The 22,420-nt window shown below is 44.8% G+C and overlaps 1 protein-coding gene across 2 annotated transcripts in view; it reads right to left on the bottom strand.

The window, feature by feature from the left end:
- The window catches only part of ZNF318 (zinc finger protein 318), a 50,667-nt gene that overhangs the window by 15,183 nt on the left and 13,064 nt on the right, over nucleotides 1-22,420 (bottom strand). Inside the window, exons 3-5 of one of the 2 annotated variants that reach the window (XM_077485455.1) lie at nucleotides 20,883-21,012; nucleotides 20,344-20,448; nucleotides 7,243-8,814 (exon numbers count right to left, since the gene is read on the bottom strand). In XM_077485455.1, the coding sequence (XP_077341581.1) occupies nucleotides 7,243-8,814; nucleotides 20,344-20,448; nucleotides 20,883-21,012 (1,807 nt within the window). The remainder of the gene's footprint in view (nucleotides 1-7,242; nucleotides 8,815-20,343; nucleotides 20,449-20,882; nucleotides 21,013-22,420) is intronic. The other variant, XM_077485456.1, reaches the window with a different exon arrangement.

The following is a 22,420-nucleotide window of genomic DNA, read 5'->3' as shown; positions in this document are numbered from 1 at the left end:
CTGGAGTGGCTTCAAAGAATGGTTAAATACTCTTACCAGAGAGGATGGACTCATCTGTCATACGACGGTTGAGTCAACAGCGCTTGAGGTCCAGAAATGGAACCAATGGTAAGTTGATAGTAGTCCAAGCAGGTGGCTCAGCTGTCTCCAGATTGGGAGGGCTTCCAATACTGGAAAACTGTGGTATACGTCTCTCAGGGCGACGGGATCCAATCACATTGGGGTGCCAACCCCAAAATGTAGAGGATAGTTAGCAAGTAGGAAAAAAAAAAAAAAAAAAAGGCTCCAAATGATGCAGATCAGATGGTAACCATTGGGTTTATTTGGGCATGCAAGTCCGACGCATTTCAACAACAGAGGTCTTCAACAGGGGCATATGCCCCTGTTGAAGACCTCTGTTGTCGAAACGCGTCAGGCTTGCATTTGGCACCCCACATTGCTTTTTTTTGTGATCACATGTCATAATTTTGTTATAGCTTATTATGACCCTTTTTTATAAAATAAACCCAATGGTTACCATCTGATCTGCATCATTTGGAGCCTTTTTTCTCTTTTTCCCCTACTTGCTAACTATCCTCTACATTTGGGGTTGGCACCCCAATGCGATTAATTGGATCCCGTCGCCCTGAGAGACGTATACCACAGTTTTCCAGTACTGGAAGCCCTCCCAATCTGGAGACAGCTGAGCCACCTGCTTGGACTACTATCAACTTACCATTGGTTCCATTTCTGGACCTCAAGCGCTGTTGACTCAACCGTCGTATGACAGATGAGTCCATCCTCTCTGGTAAGAGTATTTAACCATTCTTTGAAGCCACTCCAGACAAGCCGTTATTTCCGATTTTATCTGATTCATAGATTGCCTGATCTCCTCGTTGGGAAGATTAACAACAACATTTGTTTACTATCCAATATATGTGGACTATTTCACTGGGACTCACATTTTAGTTATTGATACCTTTTCAGTATCGACACATTTTCACATTTATGTTGTATTTTTAGCGAAATATTTGTATTTTTTTCACATAATTGCACATTTTATCATTTATGTGCGGTATAGTGTCAGCTTCATCTCTGACACCTTCTCACTTATTTAAAGCAAAAGAATTGCCAAAGGATCTGTGGGAAAAGGTAGTTGAACTGTATAAAACAGGAAAGGGATAAAAAAAATATATATATGATATCCATGGAATTGAGAATGCCAATCAGAAGTGTTCAAACTCTAATCAAGAAGTGCAAAATGAGGGTTTCTGTTGAAACCAAACCACGGTCAGGTAGACCAACTAAAATTTCAGCAACTGTCAGGAAAATTATTCGGGATGCAAAGAAAACCCCACAAATAACTTCAGGTGAAATACAGGACTCTCTGAAAACATGTGGTGTGGCTGTTTCAAGATGCACAATAAGGAGGCACTTGAAGAAAGATGGGCTGCATGGTCCAGTCACCAGAAGAAAGCCATTACTACGCAAATGTCACAAAGTATCCCGCTTACAATACACCAAACAGCACAGAGACAAGCCTCAAACCTTCTGCCACAAAGTCATTTGGAGGGATGAGACCAAAATTTAGCTTTTTGGCCACAACCATAAACACTACATTTGGAGAGGAGTCAACAAGGCCAATGATGAAAGGTCCACCATCCCTACTGTGAGACACGGAGGTGGATCACTGATGTTTTGGGGATGTGTGAGCTGCAAAGGCACAGGAAATGTGGTCAAAATTGATGGCAAGATGAATGCAGTATGTTATCAAAAAATATTGGAGGAACATTTCCATTCATCAGCCAGGAAGCTGAGCATGGGACGTTCCAACATGACAATGATCCAAAACACAAGGCCAAGTCGACCCGTCATTGGCTACAGCAGAATAAAGTGAAGGTTCTGGAGTGGCCATCTCAGTCTCCTGACCTCAATATCATTGAGCCCCTCTGGGGAGATCTCAAACGTGCCGTTCATGCAAGACAGCCCAAGAATTTCCAGGAACTGGAGGCTTTTTGTCAAGAGGAATGGGCAGCTCTACCATCTGAGAAGATCCTCATCCACAAATACCACAAAAGACGTCAAGCCGTCATTGATGTTAAAGGGGGCAATACACGGTATTAAAGAGGAGGGCCCTAAAAAAAAAAAAAAAAAAAAAAATTAAAAGTCAGCAGCTGCAAACACTGCAGCTGCTGACTTAAAGAGGAGCTGCACCTAAAAAAAAAAATATTAAAAGCCAGCAGCTACTAATATTGCAGCTGCTGACTTTTAATAAAATCACACTTACCTGTCCCAGGTTCCAGCGATGTCGGCGGCAGATGACGAGCGATCGCTCGTCTCGCTGCTGCCACCGCCGCCATCCTCTGTCAGGGAATCGGGAAGTGAATCATGACGGCTTCACTGCCCGGTTCCCTACTGCGCATGCGCGAGTCGCGCTGCGCGTCTCTTATGGTCCCCCGCTGTGTCTCTGGGAACTGTGTGTTTCCCAGAACACAACGGGGGGGGGGGCGGAGCGTCTGCGGGGGTCTGCGGCGGTCTGGCCGGAAGTGGGTGCAGTTACCTGGATTATCCAGGTAACTGCACCCCCCTCCCCCCTGAAAGGTGCCGATTGTGGCACCGGAGGGGGGAGGGATAAGATTAGCGGAACTTCCCCTTTAGGGTGAAGAACCGCTTTAATAATCACACTTACTTGTCCAGGGCGCCCGCGATGTCGGCCGCCCGAGGCCGACCCGTCCCTCGGCGCCGCCATTCTTTCTAAGGGAAACAGGCAGTGGAGCCTTGCGACTTCACTGCCCGTTTCCTACTGCGCATGCGCGAGTCGCGCAGCGCTTTGTGAATAGGACACACAGTTCCCAGAACACAGCGCGACCCATTACCCAGAAGACAACGCGACGAAGAGAGAAGATCTCCGCGGAGGAGGAAGAGGCAGATTTGGATTAAGTGCCTAGCAACAGGCATTTCTGGTAAGTAAAAAATAAATAAAAAAAATTTTCATTTTTCTTTTTCGATTTTTTTCTAATTTTTAATGTATTTTTTTTTTTTTCAGGGTGGCCCTCCACTTTAAGAACTGGGGTATGTAAACTTTTGATCAGGGTCATTTGGGTAGTTTGTCGTCATTACGATTTAAAAAAAAAAAAAAAAAAAAAGGAGTAAACTCAGGTGATTGATAATAAAATGGCTCCAGCCAAACACTAACCATGAGTGAAAGAAAAGTTTGTTTTATTCATATTCTCTGAGAAATGGCCAAGAAAACAAATTCTGCCAGGGTATGCAAACTTACGAGCACAACTGTAGCTAGCTAGATAGATATATACACACACGTGTATATGTAGCAACATGGAATTGGGCCTTATTCTGTTCTGACCCAAACAAGTTTATGTGTCCCCCTCCCTACACAGTGCATTTTAGCATGTGGCTGGTTCAACAAAAAGCTTTTAGCACCACTCGGTCCTGGAGTGTTGTGAGCCCAGTGTGCGCAATAAAAACGCAGCACCCCCCTGCCCACGGGCTTTGTGTAAATGACAGGCTGAGCTCTCAGGAAGTGGAAAAAATGACAGTGTCGTTCTGCTTAGATCAAGACCGCCGGCATAGGACTGGGGACAGTACTGGAGTATGGAAAAGGTAGGTAGAAATTTTATTTTATTTTTTTCCATATACATTTACATCTCTGTAGGTTGTGATATACAATGACGCCTTTCCTGGCAATGCCGTTTTAGATCTTGGGGTAATGCAAGCTCCTCTTGCTCAAAGAATTGTACCACTGGAACCTGTGGTTCATTCGGGACCAAATACAACTTGGAGAGAACGCTGGGCAAGCATATTGCTTTTATTCTCCAATTTTGACCAAAAAGATCGACATGTACATTCATCTTATTCTGTATGACTAGGGCCGGGGAAAAAAAATAGGATTTGAATCTTGAATTGAGAAGTCAAATCGATTCCAATTTTCAGCAAATTGATTTATTTTCCCCACCAGGACCAGGGCTGACACCACACTGGTCCTGAGGAGCTGCGGGCAGGAGTTTTTAGGCAAGGCCTCGGATTCAGTCTAGGCCGAAGCCGCGGCCCTGCCTAAAAACTCCTGCCCGCAGCTCCTCAGGACCGGCGCAGTGTCCATCAAAAAAAAAAAATAAAAAATTCGAATTGAAGTTTTTTTTTTTTTTTGTTTTTTTTTTTAAGAAAATCACCCAGCTCTATGTATGACTGAAATTGACTACTTCAATCAGCTGTCAAGGTTGTAAAACTCATACCATGGAAAGTGCCACAATAGACACCATGTCCAAAGGCAATGGGAGAGAATACCGACATCACTACAAGATGAAAGTGATATTACATTAATAAAATAAGTTGTAGCATCACTTATATGCTCTCAGAGACAGCGACTGCTTTCCTTCTAAGGGCTCATTTACACTTGCTTTGACGTCAACACACATTAACGGCTAGTTTACACTTGCTTCGAACACGCTTTGTTAAAGCTCTCTGAACGCCAGTCAAAGCTTCCGTTACTAAATAAAATGGTTAGTTTAGTTTACAGTAATTAATTCTGCTTTCCTTAGGCTTCGCTTCAAAAATTATACTCCATGTCGCTTTAGTGGTGCTTCAAAGCCTCCATAGAAGTTTATGGCAAAGCTCGCTTGAAGCCCCACGAAGCCTCATCAAGGACCCACACCAAAGGCTCATCGAAGCCCCATCGATACTCCACAAAAGCCTAAATGAAGCACCAAGCAAAAGCAAGGTGTAAACAGGACTGTAAGCTAACCATTTTATTTAGTGACAGGGGCCTTGACTGGCGTTCAGAGAGCTTTAACGAAGCATGTCTGAAGTCTTGTTTTGAAGCAAGTGTAAACTAGTCCTAAGGTTCCTCTATCCTGAAAATAATAAGTTGAATCTCCTGCAAACTACACGTCTCCACAGGGTGGCTGCGCCGCCCAGCGGGGGGGTCTCCACAGGGTGGCCGCGCCGCCCAGCGGGGGGGTCTCCCAGCCAGGACTAGAGCCACGAAAGCTCTGGGCACGACTGCTGAGTAGCTAGATGGTTGCTTTACCCACCAACTCTAAGCCCTTGTACACACGGTCGGAGAATCCGTCGGAATGTGTCCTATCGGACCCTGTCGTCAGATAATTCGACTGTGTGTGGTCTGCATCGGACTGATTCCGTCTGACCCAATTTTCCAACATGTTGGAAATATTTCCCGACCAACTGGTTCGATTGGACATACTCCGATCGTGTGTAGAGAATTTTGATCAGACCAAGTGCCACGCATGCTCAGATCAAATTCCTACATCAAAGCTATTGACTACTAGCCTGAACATAGTCCCGTCGTAACGAAATTACGTCATCACGTTCTGAAGGATTGGATTTTTCGACAACTTAGTCCGACCGTGTGTATGCAAGTTTCGGACAAGATCCGATGGACAAAATCTGACGGATTTGGTTGTCGAAATCTCCGACCGTGTGTACAGGGGCTTAGGACTGCAGCATCTGAAAAAAAACGGTAAAATTTGTACTTTTTTTTATATTTTGAGTGAATGTTCTTTTTTTTTTTTAAATAACTTTATTTGCCAGCTTTTTTCCCACGGCTACTGTCAATCCAAGGGCTGAAGGGTGGAGAAGCCATCTAGTTAGTGGGCAGGCAGTTTTTGCAGGAGCATGTTCAAGAGAAAGCATGTGCTGTAAGTGAAACATGCAGGGGGACCACAAGACATGCAAATCCCATTATGTCAGCAGGTCAAGTGATAAATTAGTGCACGCTCCTTGACTGGAAGTTCAGGGAAGAGGGATAAAACAGCAAGTTTAATCTCTGAAAGGAGGAGAAGTACCACCAAAGCTTGTTTGGCTGTATTTCTCCCGTGGGTCACAGAAGTAGTTTGTTTTGCACTCCTGTGACCCGCTTTCAGCAGACAGGAGGGTGAAGTCCGCTGCCTACTGAGTGTCACAGAGCTGTCCAGGCATGAGAAAGATTGCGACAATGAAGTCAGGATCCGCACACATGCCTGGACCGGCATCTGGCTCAGCCTCTCCACGAGCTGCCAAGAGCCTGAGCCGGCCACTCCTGCCACAGCTCCAGTAAGCACACAGCAGTGACTGAATCACCAGCGAGATAGAACCGAGCGTTCGGGGTGTTTATTCGCACTGTTCTGAGTTAGAGGCACCAGGTGAAATATGCAGCATTGGACCAATTCCGCATCCACCTAGGCAAGTATGATTCTTCAAAAAAATTTTTAAATAAAAATTAAATGCCCATACATCTCTTTTTAACAAAGCGTTTAAGGGCTCCTTCACATGCACAAGCTAGAGACCCAGCATGTGCTCCCGGCGATTAGCTGCAGATGGGACCCCCGATGAAAGTAAAGGAGAGCCAACAGCTCCCACATTTAATTGTTCAAGGACTTCCCTACGAATGATCAGCCCTAGACACAAAGCGGCTGATTAACCAAAACTGGACAGGGCAACATCTGGTGCAGCCCTGTATGGTAGCCAGTTTCTAACTTCAGCTCCACAAATAATTACATGTTAACAGCCACGATTAGCTGTAGGAGCTGTCAGTCTCCTATTGCTTTCAATGTGGCTGCCGCCCATAGCCAATGGCTGGGAACCGCCACTGGGTCTCTTGCATTGCTAACTTGCAGGTGTAAATGGGGACCAGTACCATTTGATCCAACGCGTTTCATTGTTTGAATTTTTTCCACTACATCCATATTTTATGGAGGCTATTGAGGAAAGACAGCGAGACTGAAAAAAGTGCATTATCAACAAAAAAATATATTGTAAAGCTGAAGCCCGTTCAGCAGGGAAAGGCTGAATTTCGATACATGGGTAGCTGCTCCCCCTCAGCAAGCTTGTTTTGAAAAATTTATCGATCAGTGGCTGCAGTCGCTGATCAGTGTATTTTGACAACAGAGTCCCCGCTGACAAAAAAAAATTTATCAATAGGCCTTGTTTGTGCAACCGGAAGGAAAAAAATAAAATAAACAAACAATGTGGGAGATTTATTTATTAAAACTGAAGCACTCAGAATCTGGTGCAGTTCTACATGGTAGCCAATCAGCTTCTAACTTAAGCGTGTGAAATTAAGCTTTGACAATAAAACCTGGAAGTTGATTGGTTGGCAGTGTTGCACCAGATTATGTACTCTTCAGCTTTAGTAAATAAGCCCCAATGTATGTACGGCTGGCTTAAAATATCAAGAAACAATGGTAAAGAAAAATACTCATGCTGTCCGCCCCCCACCCTCCACCCCGAATCAAACCAGAAGAGACTTACTTTTAGCTTCTCGGCTTCTTTATTTCTACGTTCGGCCTCGTGTTTGGCCAGCAGCCCCGTGGTCGGGGTTTTCGGTTCATTCTTTGCTGCGGCCTCGAAATCTGCATGTGTTTCGATGACGCGTAGGTTGCTGCGGGGGTTAGTTTGAGGGGTAGGTAAATGAGGGGAAGATACTGGAGGCGGTATATGAGTGGGAGGAGGCGGCGGCTGGTGAACCGGTGGTGGGGGATACATTGTCCAGTTGGACGTTGGGAATGACACATAAGGTGAAAATGGGTTAAATGAGGGAGGGGGAACTGAAAAGTTGTGCATCATTGGCGAGGGGGTGTATGGAGAATACATAGGAACCTGGGAGGGGCTTATAGGAGGGGGGGTCATCTCTGGGACTGGAGCAACTGGAGGTGGCTGAACTAAAACAGGGGGTGTCTGAACTGTGGTAATTGACTGCACAGTGCTTATTGCCTGGACCGAGCCAACACTGGGTGACTGCACGGTACTAATCTGTTGCCCTATTGTTTCTATTTTGGAAGCAGGCTGGCTCTGCTCGGCAGCTGTCTTCGGTGTTACAGCCGGTGTCTTCTCTTTGACGGTAGGTCCTGTCTGCTGAGCAACTGATGCAGGCTTTTTTATCATGGGTTGCTTTACAGGTCTCTCGTTCTTTGCTGCTACTTTAGGCACAACCTTCTGCTTCTGTTCTGCTTCAGGTTTGGGCTTGGCTACAGAAGGACTTGCTATGGTGTTCTGGGGCTGCTGGGGCTGCTGGGATGGGGTCGGTGATACTTTTGGTATCAATTTCTTTCCATGAAGCCGTTCTTGAGTCCTCACAGCAAGTTTCCCAATCTCTGCCACACCAATATCTAGTCCAATAGTCTTAAGTAGGTCATGGATCTTGGCATACTCCTTTTCATCAGGTGTATTCTTGGGAACGTTCGCTGGTGGGGTTTGCTTGGGTGGTGTCTGCTTGGGTGGTGTCTGCATGGGTGCCGACTGCATGGGTGTCGACTGCATGGGTGTCGACTGCATGGGTGTCGACTGCATGGGTGCCCCTTTGCTGGGCTCGGGGGTCTTCTCCTCCTCGTCCCCGTACAGAAATCTCTCCTCCTCTTCAATTTCTGTGAGGCTCCTCTTAAGTTCCTGCTTCTTTTCAGGGAAACTTGCTGCAGTGGTTGCCAATTTCTTCTCTGACATTACCGGACCCTGCAATGGCAAATAGCCGTCTCCTAAAGATGGACCTTTGCTGACTTCCTTAGCATTTAGAAAAGAAGTCGGAGAGCCGAAAGGAATTTCAGGAGAACCCAAACAATTGCCTGCAGAAGTATGTGGCCTGTTTAGGGGGTCATTTGCTGTAGAATTAGGCGAAGGGTTCAGAGGGGAGTTACTGGCAAGTGCCTCTTTTGTGGCCAGACTAATCCCCCCTGCTGCAGCAGAAGAAATCCCAGTTACAAGCGTAGAGCTGGATCTTTGAATTATTGACGGAGAGATCTGACTGGTCCTCATGTCTCCTGGGAGCACATTGCCAACATTGGTCAGAAGAGTTGATGACGACTTTCCTAGACTTGAATAGCTGTCAACCTGTTTAGGAGGATTACAGGGGAAAAAAATAAAATAAAAAAAATATATAAAAATGTTAAGTAATCAGACATTACTACAGTTTTTCATACAACTTTAGACAACAACACCACAAACACATTAAAAATAAACAGATTTTTTACCACTTAAATTGTATACATTAAATTTGTTTTTAGTTTTATTACTTTCCCTATATAAAAATTAAGTCTCACAATGTTGTTCTGGAAAGCTCAAAAGTAATTTTATTCTTCCCACACCAGCAACTGGAGCTTAACCACTTTCAGACCGGACCAATTTGCTGGTCAAAGACCAGACCACTTTTTGCGATTCGGCATTGCGTCGCTTTAACTGACAATTGCGCGGTCGTGCGATGTGGCTCCCAAACAAAATTGACGTCCTTTTTTTCCCCACAAATAGAGCTTTCTTTTGGTGGTATTTGATCACCCCTGCGGTTTTTATTTTTTGCGCTATAAACAAAAATAGAGTGACAATTTTGAAAAAAAAACACATTATTTTTTACTTTTTGTTATAATAAATATCCCCCAAAAATATATAAAAAAAACATTTTTTCCCTCAGTTTAGGCCGATACGTATTCTTCTACATATTTTTGGTAAAAAAAAAAAAAAAAAAAAAAATCGCAATAAGCGATTATTGATTGGTTTGCGCAAAAGTTATAGCGTTTACAAAATAGGGATAGTTTTATAGCATTTTTATTAATTTTTTATTATTTTTTTTTTTTTTTTTTACTAGTAATGGCGGCGATCAGCGATTTTTATTGTGACTGCGACATTATGGCAGACACATCGGACATTTTTGACACATTTTTGGGACCATTGTCATTTATACAGTAATCACTGCTATATAAATGCAGTGATTCCTGTGTAAATGACACTGGCAGTGAAGGGGTTAACCAGTAGGTGGCAGTGTAGGGGTTAAGTGTTCCTAGGGGAGTGTTACTAACTGGGGGGGGGGGGGTTGGGCTTTAATTTAGTGTACACTGATCTCTGCTCCAATCACATGGAGCAGAGATCAGCGTCACTAGTTGCTAGGTAGAATGGAAAAATGTTGTTTACACAGCATTTCCTCCATTCGGCCGCTCCATGAGACGATCGCGGGGATGCCCGCGGCGATCGAGTCCGCGGGTCCCGACCAGCGCGGGAGCGTGCCGCCGGCAGCACGCTCCCGATGGCAGGGCGGCATCGAATATTGGACGTACATGTACGCCAATATGCCTGCCCGTGCCATTCTGTCAACGTAAATCGTCGTGCGCTGGTCGGGAAGTGGTTAAATCGTAGAATAAGCGGATGTGGGGGAATAGGAGTATTTATAAACCTCATCTTCCACTTAATGAACCACTTCAGCCCCGGAATTTCACACTCCCCCCCCCCCCCCCCCGGCCATTTTTTGCGATACAGCACTGCGTTACTTTGACAATTGCGCAGTCAGGCGCTCATGTACCTAAATAAAATGTATGTCTTTCTATTCCCACAAACAGAGCTTTTGGTGTCATTTGATCACCTCTGCGATCTATTTTTTGCACTATAAATAAAATAAAAAAAGACCAACCATTTTGAAAAACAGTTATTAATTTACACTTTAACCACTTGCTGACCAGCGCACGGCGATGTACGTCGACAGAATGGCACAGGCAGGCAAATGGGCGTACATGTACGTCCCTTTAAATTTGCCGTCCTGCCACCGGGAGCGCGCCGCGCTCCCGCGCTGGTCGGGACCCCAGTGAGTCCGGTCGCGGGAGCCGCGGACTCGATCTCCGCGGGCATCCCCGCGATGGTCTCACGGAGCGGCCGAATGGAGAAGTGCCGTTGTAAACAACATTTCTCCATTCTGCCTAGTAACTAGTGACGCTGATCTGCTCCATGTGATTGGAGCAGAGATCAGTGTTCACTAAATGAAAGCACAACCCCCCCCCCCCCCCCCCACAGTTAGTAGCACACCCCTAGGAACACTTAACCCCTACACTGCCACCCACTGGTTAACCCCTTCACTGCCAGTGTCATTTACACAGGAATCACTGCATTTATATAGCAGTGATTACTGTATAAATGACAATGGTCCCAAAAATGTGTCAAAAATGTCTGATGGGTCCCCCACAATGTCGCAGTCACAATAAAAATCGCTGATCGCCGCCATTACTAGTAAAAAAAAAAATAATAATAAAAAATTACTAATAAAAATGCTATAAAACTATCCCTATTTTGTAAACGCTATAACTTTTGCGCAAACCAATCAATAATCGCTTATTGCGATTTTTTTTTACCAAAAATATGTAGAAGAATACGTATCGGCCTAAACTGAGGGAAAAAAAAAATGTTGTTTTATATATTTTTGCGAGATATTTATTATAACAAAAAGTAAAAAATAATGCGTTTTTTTTCAAAATTGTCGCTCTATTTTTGTTTATAGCGCAAAAAATAAAAACCGCAGAGGGGATCAAATACCACCAAAAGAAAGCTCTATTTGTGGGAAAAAAAGGACGTCAATTTTGTTTGGGAGCCACGTCGCACGACCGCGCAATTGTCAGTTAAAGCGACGCAGTGCCGAATCGCAAAAAGTGGTCTGGTCTTTGACCAGCAAAATGGTCCGGTCTGAAAGTGGTTAAAAGAACACATCAATAATGAACCCGTGTTGTTATGTTCTTGATGCAGTTTGAGTCATAGGACTTACGAAAAAAAAAAAAAAAAACACAGTAAAATCGTGGCAAAAATTGTGTGGGTTTAATGCCATTATGGACACCTTTTTTCTCTGTCAGCAAAAAGCTGAAGGTACCATTTTTGGCTGCTATGTTTTGGCCTCGGAAATTGCGATGCATGTCTTACACACGTGACCTATGAAAAACACCATAGTTGAATGTTTTTACATTCTCGGTTGCATTCTAGCAGTCTACCATCTTCGACAATTTCCAAAAAGTTCCCTTTATGTTAGGTTTTGTACCTTTACATTTTTGCAATAAAAATCAATTGAAAGTGAAAAACACAACATAGGCCAGGTAAAATTGTTTTTTTCGGCACAATGCTGAAAACCCCCATTTTTGGCCGCCGAAATTTCAGTACGTCACTACAGAAAACACAAAAAACTGGTGGAACAACCTGATTAAGGAATAAAAAACAAACCCACAGCCCGATATAGTCAACAGAAAGCAAAGCCTTGAGGCAAGCCCTCAGGAGAAAAAAGTCACTAGAAGGAACATCATACAAAACCAGATCCACAGAAAAAAGACCAGTCGGTCTATTCTGAAAGGTGCGAGCCTTACAATCCCCAAACCTTAGAACTAGGAGGAGGAACTCTTCCTGAAACGAAGATTCAAGCAAAGTCTTCCACAAAGAAGACAACCTTAAGAAAGGTTGTCTCAAGCCAATGTTTAATTCCAGTCCTCAAGTACCCCCCCTCCCCAACAGGTCTTGTTTTCAGGCTTGCCATTATTTTGCACAGGTGATTTGATCAGTTTCACTACTTTAGTAATTACCACAACCATTTCATCAGAGAAATCCTGATAACACGACCTTCTGGGGGTACTTGGACTGGATTTGAGTTACATTGGTCTAATCATTCCACGATGACAATGCCAGAAAGGGGTACTTCAGTGGGAAGCAGGGAAAATGCTCCAATAAATATTTTGTGCCTCTAAAAGGAAGGACTTGGGGCCCCCCCCCCTAGCCTAAGTAGGTATGGAAAAAACATAACTGCTCTTGGTCCACCTTAGTCAGGACATCCCTTTGGAGAGGAGGGATGCTGAGAGGTACCATGTCCAATGAGGGGTTTAGCAGAACCCAAGGGCAGCAGAGGAAGGGTCTAGATGGTGTACCACTTCAAAATTTCTAGTGGACAGGGGTAAGGGGTACCAGGAGGCTTGAGATAAGGGTCTTCTCTTAAGTGGATGCAAAAGCCAGGGACAAAGGGTTAGCTTGTGGGTTAAAGGGAGTGTCCACAGTTCTGCAAAAATTGAAAGTCAGCAGCTACAAAAAGTGTAGCTGCTGACTTTTAACAGACACTATCCTGTTCCAGGATCCAGAGCCATCCTCACCCGAGCCAGTTCTTTGCCGGGCTTCAGGTAACCAGCGCTGGCATGTTAACTGTGGGCAGTCAGCTGCATCTCCTTGGGGCTTCACAGGCGGCTTCCCGCACTTTGTGAATGGTACTGCAGCTTCTCTGTGACCTTCCTGAAGCAGGGAGGGGTGGAGAACTTCCAGTGGATCCGCCCAGCAGTGTGAGCTGGGACTTGTCAACCCCACCCCCCACCCAAAAAAGGTTAATTACAATTGTGGTGGGGGGAGCGGAACTTCTTTTGGGCAAGGTTTTGCTTTAAAATGTTGGGGAGACACTACCCAAGGAACTATTCAGATGCACCTTAACCACTACAATACAGGGCACTTTCGCCCCCTTCCTTCCCAGCCCAATTTTCAGCTTTCATCGCTCTAGCGCTTTCAGTGACAATTGCGCGGTCATGCTACACTGTACCCAAATGAAATTTTTATCATTTAGTTCGCACAAATAGAGCTTTATTTTGGCGTTATTTATTCGCAACTCGGTTTTTTATTTTTTGCGATATAAGCGCAAAAAAAGCGGAAATTTGGAAAAAAAAAACAATATTTTCTTTTTTCTCTTTTAAAAAGAAATGCAATAAAATCTCATTTTGTCATAAATTTAAGCCAAAATGTATTCTGCTACATGTTTTTGGTAAAAAAAAATTCCGTTAAGTGTATAATAATTGGTTTGTGTGATCACGGACATATGTACGCAAATGATCATGTACATATGTGTGCAGGTGATCACGTACATATGTGTGCAGATAATCATTGGGACATGTGATTTTAGTGGGACATATGTGGGGGACATGTTTTTTATTAGGGAAATGTGTTTTTGTGTTTTGGGGACATGTGTGTTTTGGGGACATGTGTGTTTATACTGTGCGGTGTGTTATGTGTTTACACTGTGTTGTGTGTTTACACTAAACTGATGATCAGTGAGTAAAAAGCTGTAAAAAACAGCTCATACTCACTGATCATCAGCCGGCTGCAGCGATCTGCTCTCCTCTCCTCAGCGATGACTTCTGTGTGAGGAGAGGAGGAGCCAATTGCCTAGCAACCGGCTGTTTGTTTACAACACATGACGGCCGTGATTGGACACGGCCGTCATGTGATCAGGAGGGCCCATCACAGAGCCCTCCTGCCGATCTGAGATGTGCCGTGTCCGGGTGACATGAGCACATCGGGATTGCGCCGCTGTGCGGGCATGCGCGCGATCCCGCTCCTTCTGAAGGACGTTCCTGAACGTCCTATCAGAAGTAGACGGCTCCCACCCGGCCGTATATGTGCATTGGCCGGGTGGGAAGTGGTTAAAGTGGAAGTAAACCCATGGATTAAAACAGTAAAAAAAAAAAACAAAAAAAAAAAAAAGGCATGCCGGGAATGCTAACTGCACATTGGCTGTGCTCTCAGCCAAACTATCAAACCATCCAATGGCTGGTGTCATAACGATTCACATGTGCAGCACCATAGCAGTTGAAGATTAAACAGAGGCAAAGATGGCAGCTTCCTTGGCTGAAAACGATAGGCGAGTTTACTTCCACTTTAAGCCCCCCTGTTTACTGAAGTGGAGGTGCATCTATGAATTAATACTAAAGCTTTCTTTTTTATTCTCTCTCCCTCAAAAATAAGCTGTTATTTACCTGCTCTATGCAATGGTTTTACCACACAGCAGCCACCCACGATCCTCTTCTTTCCAGGTCCCTCGCTGGCACTCCTGGCTCCCCCCCCTCCGAACAGTGCCACCAGAAAAAGCTGCTTGCCCCACCGCTGCATGCTCGCTTCCAAGCTTCTGCTCTATATGTCCATAAGAAACAGAGTTGCAGCTCCCTCAGCCTCCCCCTAGTCTCTCCTCACTGGCTGTGATTGACAGAAGAGGGACCCAATGGGCTCCTGCTGCTGTCTCAGCCAATGAGAGCCCCCTCTACAGCCAAGGCTATTGAGAACTTCGCTGGATCAGAAAAGGGCTCAGGGTAAGAATTTAAAAAGTGTAATCTCACCTTTACAGAAAAAAAGGGAGAACTTACACGGGACCCCTCCTCACCCGCCCCATCCCGCTGACCTGCATCGTGGCGATCACCCATTCTGTGCCCTGCTATCACCACCTCGCTCGATCGGAGCTTAGAAATCCCCTCGGCATATGCTCTACGCTGACAAGATGGGCTACGCGGGATCCGATTGGTCAGCGCTGACCAATTAGAATGCTCCGAAATGTACCTCCTGACGGGGGACGTTTTTTTGAGATTAAGCTAAGGGGATTTCCAAGCTCTGGTCTGCTGATGCGGTGATAGCAGGGCTCAGAGGAGGGGGTCCTCTGCAAGTTCGTTCACCTTACAGATTTTTCTGTAAAAGGTGAACTTACCCTTTAAAGCGGGAGTTCCGCCGTTTTTTTTTTTTTTTTTTTTTAAAGCCAGCAGCTACAAATACTGCAGCTGCTGACTTTTAAAATAGTGACACTTACCCGCCCAGCGCGCCCGCAATGTCGTCACCCAAAGCCGATCTCTCGATCGTCTTTCGGGTGCTGCCGCCGCCATCTTGGGTATGGGAATCAGGAAGTGGAGCCTTGCGGCTTCATTTCCCGGTTCCCTACTGCGCATGCGCGAGTCGCGCTGCGCAATAAGGATGGTCCCTGCTGTCTCTGGGATCCGTGTGTTTCCCAGCAGGCAGCGGGGGACCTTCGGAAAGGGGCGTAGCTTCTGCAGAATCTACGCCGGAAGTGGGTGCAGATACCTGTACTGTACAGGTACCTGCACCCCCCTCCCCCTTGAAAGGTGCCAATTGTGGCGCCGGAGGGGGGGGGGGGTTCCAATGAGCAGAACCTCCACTTTAGGGTGGACCTCCGCTTTAAGCAAAAGGTTTTCAGAGTCATTGGCTTCAGGCTAAAGAGTCGTCGAGCTCTGAAAGCCTACGAACAGCTCCTACTGAAGTAGATGAAAGGAAGGGGTGAGATTCCTCTGCAGATATCCTGCAGTGAGGCAAGAGAACAGTCCAGCCACCTGTGATGTTGTGGATCACGTTGTCAGGGGCAGGGCCAAAAAGACAATGTCCTTTGAAGCTAAGCAAGGCAGATACATTCGCGTCCCATATACGCAGCTAGGATACTCTGCACATCTGCACTGACATCAGCTATATTTGTAATACAGACTTGGCTGCTTCTAATAATCTATGAAAAAAAAGGCGGCTACCAAAAATTATTTTGTTTCAGCAGAGCTGAAAGTGATTGTAAAGTCTTGTTTAAAAAAAAAAAAAAAATAAAAAAAAAAAAAACAGGTTATACTTACCTCCTCTGTGTAATGTTTTTGCACAGAGCAGTCCAGATCCTCCTCTTCTTGGGTCCCTCTTCGCTGCTCCTGGCCCCTCCCTCCTGTCGAGTGCCCCCACAGCAAGCCCCCTCTCTCACCCGATTGGCTCCCACAGCTGTCAGTCAGTTAGCCAATGGCGCCGCTGCGGTGTCTCAGCCAATCAGGGGGGAGAGTCCAGGTTGGGTGAGGGACTCTTGGGCATCGATGGACAGAGAGGAGGCTCCAGTAAGTATTATAAGGTGCTGGGAAGGCTGCTTCACACAGAAGGCATTTTATCCTAATGCAAAAATGCATTAAGATGAAAACCTTCTGCCTTTACAACGCCTTGAAGCAAAAAAAGTGTTCAGCTTTACAGGACCCCAGGGAAGAGATCGAAAATGGCAGTTTACTTCTGTACAGGATCCCAGGGGAGAGACCACAGATATTCTCTGTACAGAACTACAAAACAAAACAATACCATGACAGATCTCTTCTGTACAGCATCCCAGGAGGGAGGAGAGGGGAGAGAGGGAAGAGAGAGAACTCCTTTTATGTAGTCATTGGTGAAATAGTCACTTGCTGAAATTATGTAAACAACGCAGACCGATGGCAGCCATTGTGCATACATAGATGGGATCCGGCAAGCAGCCCGAGACCTGGGATATGGGAGGGGGGGGCGGTCACCTTAAATTACAGAGCCTTTAAAAAGTATTCATACCCCTTGAAATCTCTCACATTTTGTCATGTTAAAACCAAAAACGTAAAATGTATTTTATTGGGATTTTATGCGATAGACCAACAAAGTGGCACATAATTGTAAAGTGGAAGGAAAATAAATGGTTTTTAATTTTTTTTACAGATAAATGTGTGAAAAGTATGGGGGGCATTTGTATTCAGCCCCCTTTACCCTGATACCCCTAACTAAAATCTAGTGGAACCAATTGCTTTCAGAAGTCACCAAATTAGTAAATGGAGTCCACCTCTGTGTAATTTAATCTCAGTATAAATACAAATGTTCTGTAAATCCCTCAGAGGTTTGCTAAGAGAACCTTAGTGAACAAAACAGTATCATGAAGGCCAAGGAACACACCAGACAGGTCAGGTATAAAGTTGTGGAGAAGTACAAAACAAGGTTAAGGTTATATAAAAAAAAAAAAAAAAAAAAAAATATCCCAAGCTTTGAACATCTCACGGAGCTCTGTTCAATCCATCATCCAAAAATTGAGAGAGTATGGCACAACTGCAAACCTACCAAGTGATTAGGGGTGCAACGGATCAAAAAAACTCAGGGATCGGATCGTTCCTCGGATCAGAGTCACGGATTGGATAATTTTTTGGATCAGCAAATAATTTAATTTGCAAAAACCCTGTGAAACTTCCACCGCCATATAGTCCCCACTGTAATATCCACAATCTCCCCCACTGTAATATTGGCTGGGTATCGCAGAGTATGGCTATTGGCAGGCAGGGTATCGCTGAACATCGCAGAGTATTACAGTTAAGGGGAAAACACTGCGCTACAATTTAGTATATGTGGAAAAAGGCCAAAAACAGCAGCCAACACCGAAAACAAACAAAGTTCAACAAACAAAATAATAAAAACAGTGTAGCGCTTCACTAATAGATGTGGTCAGCATAAATTATATAAATAAAGACAAAGATAATATGAATATGAATGCCTAAAGAAAAGTCCAACATTGGCCGCTCCAATCTCACCCAAATCTCCCATGGGCGAGCTGTTGGCACCCTACATTGCTTTTAATCTTTATTTTAGACTTTCTATGTGATCACTAAGTCATTAATTATTTTTTGACTTCAATAAATCAACCTTTTTTATACCGCCTGACCTGCACCATGTGGAGCCTTTTTTCTTTTTTCTGTTTCTCTGGCTTAAACCTCCACAACGTCTCCCTCCCTATTTGGGTGAGATTGGAGCATCAGTACAACGGGCTACGTCTGAGCTGGACTACATACAACCTTGACGTTCCATTTGAAAGGATCCATCACAGGGCCTACAATCGTTTGGAGCTCATCCATCAGCTCAACAGACCTTCCTCCTTGTACTCCTTGGTCCCAAACTGTGACCTAAAGCCTTCTAGACTCAACTGTCATATGACTGTATGAGTCCAACTAAGTCGGTAAGAAGTATTTTATCCATTTCTCTCTGATGTTACAGTCAAGCAGACTCGTATGAATACACCCGCCTAGTCCAATTTCCCCCCTCTGTGACGGTTCGGCCACCCTCGGGCCTGCTACATAGTGGAATGTGCGGCCAATGTTGGACTTTTCTTTAGGCATTCATATTCATATTATCTTTGTCTTTATTTATATAATTTATGCTGACCACATCTATTAGTGAAGCGCTACACTGTTTTTATTATTTTGTTTATCGCAGAGTATTGGCAGGCAGGGTATCGCTGAACATCGCAGAGTATTGGCAGGCAGGGTATCACTGAATATCGCAGAGTATTGGCAGGCAGGGTATCGCTGAACATCGCAGAGTATTGGCAGGCAGGGTATCGCTGAACATCGCAGAGTATTGGCAGGCAGGGTATCGCAGAGTATTGCTAGAGTATTGGCAGGGTATGGAGGGATGGCTGCTTCCATCTCTGGATCTCTCCCCTCCACTGTACAGATTAGTACAGAGAGGGGAGAGGGGAACCGGCGTCATGACAAGGAGCGATCACAGTGTAAACAGACTGGGTGTAGAAAGATGGCCGCCGCTTCGGAGCTAGGCCGAAGCCTTTCCTAAGGCCAAGACCACGGAGTGCCGATCCGAGCGGGTTGACCCGTTCGGATCACGGATCGGTGACGATCCGTTGCACCCCTACAAGACATAGCCGTCCACCTAAACTGACCAGCCGGGCAAGGAGAGCATTCATCAGAGAAGCAGCCAAGAGGTCCATGGTAACTCTGGAGGAGCTGCAGAGATCCGCAGCTCAGGTGGGAGAATCTGTCCACAGGACAACTATTAGTCGTGCTCTCCACAAATCTGCCCTTTATGGAAGAGCGACAAGAAGAAAGACATTTTTGAAAGAAAGGCATAAGAAGTCCCATTTACAGTTTATGAGACGTAAGCACAGCAAACATGTGGAAGAAGGTTCTCTGGTCAGATGAGACCAAAATTTTGGCCTAAGCGCAAAACGCTATGTGTGGCAGAAAACACTGCACGTCACCCTGAACACAACATCCCCACCGTGAAACATGGTGGTGGCAGTATCATGTTGTGGGGATGCTTTTCTTCAGCAGGGACAGGGAAGCTGGTCAGAGTTGATGGGAAGATGGATGGAGCAAAATATAGGGAAATCTTAGAAGAAAACCTGTTAAGAGTCCGCAAAAGACTTGAGACTGGGGCGGAGGTTCACCTTACAGCAGGACAACGACCCGAAACATACAGCCAGAGCTACAATGGAATGGTTTAGATCAAAGCATATTCATGTGTTAGAATGGCCCAGTCAAAGTCCAGACCTAAATCCAATTGAGAATCTGTGGCAAGACTTGAAAATTGCTGATCACAGACGCTCTCCATCCAATCTGACAGAACTTGGGCTATTTTGCACAGAAGAATGGGCAAAAATGTCCCTCACTAGATGTGCAAAGTTGGAAGAGACATCCCCAAAAAGACTTGCAGCTGTAATTGCAGAGAAAGTTGGTTCTACAAAGTATTGACTCCAGGGGGCGCTGTACAAATGCCCCCCACACTTTATACATTGTTCAATATTTGTAAAAAAAATAAAATAGAAAACCCATTTATCATTTTCCTTCCACTTCACAATTATGTGCCACTTTGTGTTGGTCTATCAAATAAAATCCCAATAAAATGCATTTACAGTTTTGGTTGTAACATGACAAAATGTGGAAAATGTCAAGGGGTGTGAATACTTTTTCAAGGGACTGTACACATAGGACCTACACTTATTCCCCACAGAGGTCCATACAGGGACCTATAATTTATCACTGTGGCCAAGTAGCACTCCCACCTAGTGGCATTAGGGTCGTCAAAACTAATTTCAACCACGGCACTACCTGCATGGAGTTTGCATGTTCTCCCTGTACCTGCGTGGATTTCCTCCGGGTACTCTGGTTTCCTTCCACTCTCCAAAGACATGCTGGGTAGCGCAATTGAAAACAAGAACAGAGGGCGCACCAGCCTTACTCATTACCTTAATGAAACCCTTTTTTTGAAGTACAACAGTTATATACTCACAGACAGCGGTTCCCTCGGATTCTTCTTGTTTTGAATTGTATTGCATCTGTACTGTCTGCCCTCATGTTGTAAAGTGCTGCGCAAACTTTTGGCGTCACATAATTCCTGTATAATAATAATAATTTATATATACACGCGCGCACACACTCCTTTAGAACCCTTTTACACTGAGGTGCTTGAAAACTGCCCATAAAACGGTGCGCGCTTTTGAGGCGTTATCGGTGCACTTTTTTTTTTGAAGGTCACCTGACTCAAAAACTGCTTCAAGAACCATTTTGAAGCGCTTTTGACGCACTTAGGCGCTTCCCTTTCAATGTCGAGGGGCGCTTTTTAGCGTTTCAACTATGCTGTTTTTTTTTTTTCTCACCTACCCGCCAGTGCATCGCCCCAGTGTGAAAGAATTCATTGATTTTAATGGGAAAAAAAAAAAAAAAAAAGCTTTTAAAAAAGGAGTTTTTATTTTATTTTTTGTGCCAAAGATCTTGAAAAGCGCCTCAGGTGTGAAAGGGCTCTTACATGTAGGAAACAGGCCGGCTTACCTGAGAAGACGGGTCCTGGATGGTGGTTTCCACATCAGTACGCTTCTTTAAAATGGATTTCTTGGGCATGGGCAGAGGCTCCTCCGTACGACGTGGGCTATCCGTGGAATACGTAGAAGGTCCTCGAGAGCTAAAACAAGATGCAATGGTTACACATCTACCCATAACCAACCTCAGGCTACATCTACACTAGAGTCTATTGGTGGAGACCAACAGGAAACACACCCCCTTGTCAGGGAGGGACCAATTCTGCCAAATCAGGTTACAATTTAGACTAGAAGCATAAAGCACCATTTCTGGACAGAACACTCTGTGCTTACAGAGATGATAGCACCCTCATAAGGGCACCTCGCCAGATCTTCCATATAGGTCAGTGATGGTGAACCTTGGCAACCCAGAGGTTTTGGAACTACATTTCCCATGATGCTCATGCACTCTGCAGTGTAGTGGAGCATCATGGGAAATGTAGTTCCAAAACATCTGGGGTGCCAAGGTTCACCATCATAGGTTATGCTTCCCTGTGCTATGATAAGGTCTGGGTCACATGACTGCTTCCTGTGCGTGCAGGGGGGGGGGGGCGCTTACAAAATGCCTCCTTAGGGATTTTTTATCATAGGTGTATTTTATATGATTGAGACCAAAGATCAACCAAAAATTTTTTTTTGTTATAAAATTGAGTTGCAGTTCAGCAAGTAAAGTAAGTACAGGGATACCCTGGTTTGCAAGTAACACGGTGTATATATTAGTGTTTCGCAAGACGAGATAGAGAATATATAATATTTTTAAAGCCCGATTCGATTTGCGATCACCATCTTGCAAGTCAAGCAGGACGCAAACCGCTGGTGTATATATTACCGTATGAGGCCAGAGCTCCGGGGGGCCCTGGTGGCACCAAGCACAAGCATAACGTACGTCAGAGCACCCAAAAAAAAAAAAGTTCCAACAGTTCAGAGTGTCTCCGAGCGTCACCAGCGCCACCACACCTCTGGTCACATACACCAGCAGTGGTTGTGGAATGAATCATTTCGAGTTTGCATTCTTTCTTATGGGGAAGCTCACTTTGATAAGCGATGTGGATTACAAAAAGGTTTCTGGAACGAATTATGCTCGTAATCCAAGGTATTACTGAATATGATCAACAATTCTGGCTCCAACAGACTGGTTACAGTAGGTGCTCATATGGTACACAGAATAGTCCCTGGCAAAATAAGGAGGAGCTCCTAAAACTCTATGTGTGTATAAAAGACCTGTCAACCGAATCTTTCTTCCATTCAATCCTCACCATCATGGGCAAGACCAAAGAGCTGTCAAAGGACGTCAGGGACAAGATTGTAGACCTGCAAAAGGCTGGAATGGGCTACAAGACCATCAGCAAGAAGCTTGGTGAGAAGGAGACAACTGTTGGAAGCATTATTCCCAAATGGAACAAAATATAGTAAAATGATAGTGCAGTGCTAAAAATACAGTCAATCGATCAATGATCGTATACAGAGAATGTAAATACACAGTCCAAAAATTATAAAAGAAGAGTAGAGTAT

This window comes from Lithobates pipiens, unplaced genomic scaffold (assembly GCF_037356315.1).
Source record: "Lithobates pipiens isolate NorthernLeopardFrog02 unplaced genomic scaffold, aLitPip1_a1.2 Scaffold_18, whole genome shotgun sequence".
Taxonomy (NCBI): Eukaryota; Metazoa; Chordata; class Amphibia; order Anura; family Ranidae; genus Lithobates; species Lithobates pipiens.
Note: the sequence above shows the minus strand (reverse complement) of the source record. Positions and strands in the feature narration are given on the sequence as shown.